This window comes from Orycteropus afer, unplaced genomic scaffold, assembly GCF_000298275.1.
Source record: "Orycteropus afer afer isolate SDZICR_OR568_19922 unplaced genomic scaffold, OryAfe1.0 scaffold00062, whole genome shotgun sequence".
NCBI lineage: Eukaryota > Metazoa > Chordata > Mammalia > Tubulidentata > Orycteropodidae > Orycteropus > Orycteropus afer.
In genome coordinates, this window is record NW_006921649.1 from 9323105 (window position 1) to 9331020 (window position 7916).

A 7916-nucleotide genomic window follows, 5' to 3' on the forward strand; every position below is an offset into this window, starting at 1 on the left:
AAATTGTGGTCAATGTCATGAGACAAAGTGTATGTGAACTGCTGTATGGAAAGTGAATTTGCTCTGTAAATCTTCACCCAAATCACAATAAAAAAATTAAAAAAAAGTGATTTATGTGATTTTAGATTATTAGGAAGAAAAAAATGTAAAGAAAGACTTATGGCAGAGTAGCAATAGTTAACATTTGCTTTATTTTCTTCCAGTAAGTTACAAAGGGTGTCACTAACATGATTTAATATCATACATTATGGATTGCCAAAGAATGTTATGGTGGGCCTCCATGTAATGGTGTGTGGAGGGGCAGAAAAAGAGAATTTTGGGAAATTTTGAAAGTGGAAGATGTCCTTACCTCTTTCCCTCGGAGTCCAGTTCCCAACAAGTAAACTTGACTTTCCTCCTGATAACGGATCTGGATGTTGTAAACTTTATCTTTGTACAACACCATGAGGACATACGGATTGGTAATTGTTTTTTTAGAGCTGTCTCTAACCAGAAAAGTGCCATCCTAAAAGGATAAATTCTTGTCATTAAAGGAGCAGTAAAAGTCAATACTTTTGTTGCCTTTAAGAACTTTAGTCAAGCCTCTCAGGATCTGCAAAACCCAGCACTTGACAAGTCAGTGAACACACCGTTCCCCAAACAGCTACAGATCCCAGGTGTTACAGAGTTTTTGGTTGTGAAGAAAGAGGCAGGAGAGATCATATCAGAAAAATTTCCAAGCCAACCCTTTGAAGTCTTTTTGATGAAAAAGGAATCCCTTTTTCAGTATTAAAGCAAATAATAGGTACTTGAGTGTTTAAAGGGTTAGTAGAAATGAGGGCTTTATTGTTTAACTAAAGATATATCTTCCTCTCCCTGTGAGTCCTTTCTTTTCACCTTCCAAATTAGAAAACACCCAGATGCCTAAGATATGTACTCCTTTAACACTTTGTGATCTCTTGATAAAGAATTTCAGCCATCACATTCCTGAACAAAATGGAACATAGACATCTCTGTTCATCACCTTTTTTTCTTGATGGTTACTAAAAGTTTTGTGATTTGTCCTGTACTTTAAGATTTCATTGCTAAATTAGTGTTACATAATATAGTCATACTGTGAGGACCTAATAGTAAATTTGAGTGAGTTTTTAAAGACTTTTTAAGCTACACCCTCCTTCCTATACTATACCAGAATGGCTTTAAATTACCACCAATTTGCAGTAATGGCTTTTTTTTTTTTTATTCCCAGTTAATTGAGCCAGTCAGAATATCTCTGTTAAAGAAACCCTGGACCAGTGATTCTCAACGTTGGCTTAGAATTAGAATCACCTGGGGAGCTTAGAAGATTCTCAAAGCGCCCTGGAAGCTGGTAGCCTAGTGGGTAAGGCATTTGGCTGCTAACCAGAAGATTGGTGGTTTAAACCCACCAGCTGCTCCATGGGAGGAAGATGAAGCAATCTATATCTGTGAAGATTTACAGCCTTGGAACCCTAATGGGGTCATTATGAGTCGGAATCGACTTGATGGCAGTGGGTTTAGTTTGGCAGCACCCTGAACTAATTAAGTCAGAATTTCTCAGGGTGAGACCCAGGTTATCAGGACTTTTTAAAGTACCAAGGTGATTTACATGTGTGGCTAAGATTGAGTGTTGTTGCTGTTAGGTGCAATCAAGTCAGACCCGACTCATAGCGACCCCTCCTTGGGTTTCTGAGGCAGTATCGTGATGGAAGTAGAATGTCCAACCTTCCTTCCAAAGGGTGGCTAGTGGGTTTGAACCACCAGCCTTCTGGTTAGCAGTCAAGTGCCTTAGGTACTACACTGCCAGAGCTCTATAAACATTAGATATAATTTCAGCCCCATGTACTTTTGGAGCAAAAGATCTTCCCTGCTTTGATAAACAGATTTAAGAGTTCAGCACAAAAATAAAAAACCAAACCCACTGCTATCACATTGATTCTGATTCATAACAACCCTATAGGTCAGAGTAGAATTGCTCCAAAGACTTTCCAAGACTGTAAATCTTTATGGAAGCAGACTGCCTCATCTTCTCCCATGGAGTGGCCAGTGGGTTCAAACCACCAACCTTTTAGTTAGCAGCTCAATGCTTTAACCACTGCACTACTAGAGCTCCTCAGAGTTCAGCACAGAGCCACTGAAAATCTGGTTAAAACCACATGATGTTAAGGGACAGCTAGAAATTTCCAAGGAAAGGGGCTAATTTTGCTATTTGTCTCCACATGGGGCCTTCACATCTATGTGGATGGCAAGGATGTGGTAAGGGGAAAATGGACCTGGCAAGATACTAAATAGATGGGACGAAGTCAATCTCCTTTTGGCATGGCCTGATTCCTTTGACAACATGGGCCACTTTCGTTAATGCAATCTAAGATGTTGTTGTTGTTGTTAGGTGCCGTTGAGTCAGCTCCAACTCATAGTGACCCTATGTACAACAGAACAAAACACTGCCCAGTCCTATGCCAGCCTCATGATCCTTGCTATATCTGAACCCATCGTTGCAGTCACTGTGTCAATATATCTCATTGAGGACCTTTCCCTTTTTCATTGACCCTCCACTTTACTAAGCATGATATCCTTCTCCAGGGAATGGTCCCTTCTGACAATACCACCAAAGTAGGTCAAAGTCTGGCCATTCTCACTTTCAAGGAGCATTCCAGATGCACTTCTTCCAGGATAGATCTGTTAGTTGTTTAGCAGTCCATGGTCAATCTAAGATGATGCCAACCAAATGATTCTGCTTTAATTTGGATTTCTTTCCAGGGTCCTAGGAGTCATTGCTGTTGGGACTGACAGGTGTGAGGTTGTCACAGATGGGTCTCATAGGAATAATAGTATGAGCAGCACCTAGCAGAATTCCTAGCCAGTAATTGGTACTCAATAAGTTAGTTCCCCTCTCTTCCCTCAATTAATATTTATACCTACTTAAAAATAAATTTTAGTAGAGTACCTGGTTTATCTTTCTAAGAGCAGCTTCTGCCTCTGGTCGGGTAATATAAGAAACGTACCATTCTTCATTTAATGAATTCTGAAAATGTAAATTTTTAAAAATGAAATGAATTTTGCAGTTACTTAAATAAGTGAAAAGAACAGCCTCCAAGTAATAATTTACATTAATCACCACCTCAATTCCATGAGATTTGAAACATTTGTTTTCTTAATTTGAATATAGGATCATTTAAAAACAGTTGCCAATTCTGATTCATGGCAACCACGTGTGTCAAAGCAGAACTGTACTTCACAGAGTTTTCAGTGGCTGTTTTTTCAGAAATGGATCACAGGGCCTTTCTTCTGAGCTGCCTCTGGGTAGACTCAAACTCCAAACTCTCAGTTAACAGCTGTGCATGCTAACCTTTTGCACCACCAGGGACTCCATAGAATCATGTAGGTAGAGCTCAGTAGGATGTATTTTGTGTGAATTGCTTTTAATCATGACACTCTGCAAAGGTAGCCATTAATAAGCATCCCTTGCTCTGGTGGCATAGTGCCTAAGGCATTTGTCTGCTAATTAGAAAGCTGGCAGTTCAAACCCACCAAGCTACTCCTTGGAAGGAAAATTGGGCAGTCTACTTTTGTAGAGATACCACCTCAGGAACCCAAGTAGGGGTCGCTAGGAGTGGAATTGACTTGAAGGCATTGAGGTGGTTTTTTTTTCTTTTTTAAAATATATAATGGCACTTGGGTCTCTGGAAGGTGCAAACAGTTAAGTGCTTGGCTACTGTGGTAGTTCAGTTTGTGTGTCAACTTGGCTGGGCTTGGTTGAATGGCTAGGCAGATGGATGTAGTATTCCCCATGATGAGACTGGTAATCAACTCCATGGTGGAATCTACTATGAGCAGCTGAGTAAGCTGCCTTAGGGAATGTGGTCTGCTTTAGGGAATGTGGTCTGCTTCCTGTGTATAAGGAGAAACCTTGAGGATAGGCTCTAGCTTATGGTACGTTTGGACCCCATGTGTAGTCATGTTGTTGTTCAGCAGCCTGCCATGCTCTGCCAACCTAGGGACTTACAATGGACTTGAATTAATGGCCTGCTGTGTGGTTTGGTAACATCTGGACTGTGCCTTTTTACTTGTCAACCTTGGGCTTGGCAGCCTCAGCAGCCAGCAGCCGTCTGAGTGAAGAAAATCCTTTAGCTTCAGTGGGCTGGGAGCAAGAGGCAGAGCTTTCACACAGCCCCTAGAGCTTGGCACATTGAACTCCGACTTAAAGCCTCCAAATTGTAAGAGAATAAACTCCTGTTTGTTCACCCATCCCATTTGTGGTATATTCTTGTCAGAGCGGCACTAGGTAACCAGAACAGCTACTAACCAAAAGGGCTGTGTTTCAGATCTACCCAGAGGCACCTTGCTGGATAGGCCTGGCAATCTACTTCCAAAAGATCACAGCTATTGAAAACCCTACAGAGTACAGTTCTACTCTGAACTGACTAGAGAGAAACTGGTTCATATGATGGTACCACTAATCAGACAAGATATAAAATAATTTCTCCATTTTAGTGCAGTAATAAACTTAAGAAAACTGGGTTAAGCAGTTAAGTGATATATTCAGGGTCAGAGTCTAGGAAATAGATTAAAAGAGAGAGAGAGAAAGGAGCATATTTCCCATTGTTCAATGCAACACACAAACATTTGCCATTGGAAGAGTCTGAAAGAACAGCAAGGGGAAAGGACATACTATTTTTCATCTGAATTCTCCCCTTGAACTTTCTCTTTTTAAAAAAATATTAAGGCTAATAGAAGATAAAAGTACAAAAGTATATTCAATGGGAGTTTCTGATAATTCATTTGCTGGGACAAACACAAAAATAAAACCTTTTAATCTATTACCTCTATTTCCCCAGGAGATGGTGGCCGGGGTTTGTTTGGAATCGGCAAGGGAAAGTTCCTGCCTTCAGCTGTAATTCTCGGAGGTGGTCTGTTACTATGGCCTTTAAAAACATAGAATTTTGAAAGGTAATTTATTGTAAGCTATTTTTTACTTTGGTCACAACACACTTCCTCCCCCACGACTATCCTTGTGATTGTTTGGATAATTAACATTTCCAGAAACCAGGACTTCAAAATTCTGTTTCACTTGCTAAAAACCACTGCTCAGGTTTTTAGCAGGTTATGTAACTGTGCCAGTAAAATTCTGAGAGCAGCACCTCAAGTGTGCACATTGCCTAAGGTTACTAGAGCCACTTGCAGAACAGTCACAGAGACATATTTATGTAAATATCTGAATAAAATTGGAGCCTGATCTTTCATGTATTCCTCTAATATCCAGAACATCCAGAATGGTTTCCCAACTAATACAGTAACAATGCAATAAAAAGTGGTTATTATTTTCTCATTGTTTTTACCACAAGAAATGTAAGTTACGCCAAGCAAGGTGAAACTACCTTCTGACAATTTTAGCTTTTAGAACTAAAGTTTGCTACCATCAAATTTTCTAAAGAAGCTGAGCTGTTAACCTCATATGGAAGGAAGTTCAAGTTATCTGATCACTCAGGAATTCCTCACTGGGAACCTATCAGTTACCTGGCACTTGTGTCTCATCTCCCCTCAAACTTTCTTATTTCCAGTTCCCTGAAACTTTCTAAGAAAAGTGTTTCCTAATCTCAGAAAAGATTTGAGTATGTTGACTTATAATTGCCAACAGTGCTTTCTATGTACCAGACAACTGTTAAAGATGGAAGACTGAATGGTCTCTTAACCACTCACTCAGAATTCCTTCATCCATTCAACAATCATTTATTCAGAACTGCTATGCTCTGGTGGTGTAGTGCCTAAGGCATTTGACTGATAACCAGAAGGCTGGTGGTTCAAACCCACTAGCCACTCCTCGGAAGGAAGATTGGGCAATCTACTTCCGTAGTGATATTGCCTTGGAAACCCACTATGAGTCAGATTCAACTTGACGGCAGTGAGTTTGGTTTTTGGTTATCCCCAGACTTGAGTAAGGTGCTTTGTCTACTTTATCTTTAATCCTCACAGCAACACTACAAGGTGAGGATTATCTTCATTCTACATAGAAGGAAACTGAGGGTCATAGAGGCTGATCAAATTATGTGCTATTAGTGACAGGGCCAAGGCTTGGATCTATGGATCCTAAACATAGATGAGAATCATTGGGGGACTTGAGTCTCCTGGGGCCCAGGAATTTGCATGTTAGCAAGCACTCCAGGTGGTTCTGCACCAGAGTTGTTGGTATATCTGCAACATGTCATAAGTGGTCAACTGTGTCTACCACCTGCGACTGAGGAAAGGGGAGTTATCTAGGAAGGACTTAAGTTTCCACTTTACCGGGATCATTTAAGATGGAATTTCCCTGTTTCTAAATAAGCATATAAAGCTGACTTGCCAGTACTTTCCTTTTCCAGGTCCCTACTACCCAAGCAGGCCTTTTCTTTGTAGTCCACAGCAGATGCTTTGATAGTGCTTGTTTAATGAATGAAATCTACCAACAGGCAAGTAGAAACACAACCAAGACCTATAATGCATGGGATTTAGAAGTGAGGAATTACTCTCGTTCTGCTTCTTCACCTTCATGCCAACACTGTGAAGTCATGATTTGTGACAGAAAAGCAGTCATTCAAACATACTCACTGTTTTTTTCTTCTAAATTTTATTGATTTTGTTGGTATTGCTGAGAACATACACAGCAAAACACCTACCAGTCCAATAGTTTCTACATGCACAGTTTCTGTAGGTAGTGACATTGACTTAGTCAATGCATTAGTGCAACCATTCTCACCCTCTTTTTCTGAGTTGTTCCTCCTTCATTAATATAAACTCATAGCTCTGAAGGTTCCTATCTAATCTTTTGAGTTGCTGTTGTCCACATGAAACCATATAGATAGTTCTTAAAAGAGCAGAATACTCAAGGCAGATCATTTTTACTAGTTCAGCTCAATTATTGTTCAGTTTTAAAATGACTTCAAGGAATATTTTTGCCTTAAGGTTTAAAGATTATCTCAGCACAACACTTTCAGAGGTTCATCCAGCCTCCATGGATCCAGCTAGTTAAGAGTAGATGAAAATTTGAAATTCTGATCTGCATTTTCCCCCTTTTGGTGAATATTCTTACCAGTGGAGAAGAATGAGTACCAGGTGTTTCAGCAGTCTTGGGGGAAAGAGCTTTAATTTTGATTAATGTAGTATTTCAAATAATGATTAACCAGTTATTTGGATTGATAATACACACCACCAACCCATAAAACCAGGAACTTGCTTTGGGAAATATTGCTGTAAGCAAGGTATCTGGAACTTAGATGCCTACAGGGGTCAGGCAGGCAGCACATATGTGGGTTCACAAAATACAGAGAGTTGTAGGGACCATGGAAAATTTGGGGACTGTGGAAACCATATGAGGAATTCAGGCACTATAGACTCAAATGCTTAGGAAACATTGAAAACTTAAGGATGTCACTGGTAGGATCTCAGACATATATGACATGATATATCCAACTGAATGCAACTGAATGCAATCCTGAAAAATCTTGACCTTGAGCTATAATTCACATTGTTCACTGAAAGGTTGATGGTACGAGTCCACCAAGAGCTACCTTGGAGGAAAGGCCTGGTGATCTACTTCTGAAAAATCAGCCATTGAAAACCCTGTACAGCACATAGTTCTACTCTGACCCACATGGGGTCGCCATGAGTCAAAGTCCAGGCAATGGCAACTTGCTTTTTTGGTTTAGTTTGCTATTTAAAACACATACCAGTTTTTTCTGTGGCTGGACCAAAAGTGAAAAAATATTTACATATGTTATATACGTGTGTGTGTGTGTGTGTGTGTGTATATAGCATCTGTTTGTTTCTCATGTTGTTGTTGTTGTTGTTTGCCGTCAAGTCAGCCCTGACTCATAGCGACCCCTCCTTGGGTTTCCGAGGCAGTATCACTACGGAAGTAGGATTGCCCAACCTTCCTTCCGAGG

At 40.2% G+C, this 7916-nt stretch overlaps 1 protein-coding gene across 1 annotated transcript in view; it reads right to left on the reverse strand.

Moving 5' to 3' along the window:
* The window catches only part of LCP2 (lymphocyte cytosolic protein 2), a 70215-nt gene that overhangs the window by 12050 nt on the left and 50249 nt on the right, over positions 1-7916 (reverse strand). The window contains exons 18-20 of the mRNA XM_007939752.1: positions 4822-4922; positions 2945-3022; positions 350-505 (exon numbers count right to left, since the gene is read on the reverse strand). Coding sequence (XP_007937943.1) covers positions 350-505; positions 2945-3022; positions 4822-4922 — 335 coding nt within the window. The remainder of the gene's footprint in view (positions 1-349; positions 506-2944; positions 3023-4821; positions 4923-7916) is intronic.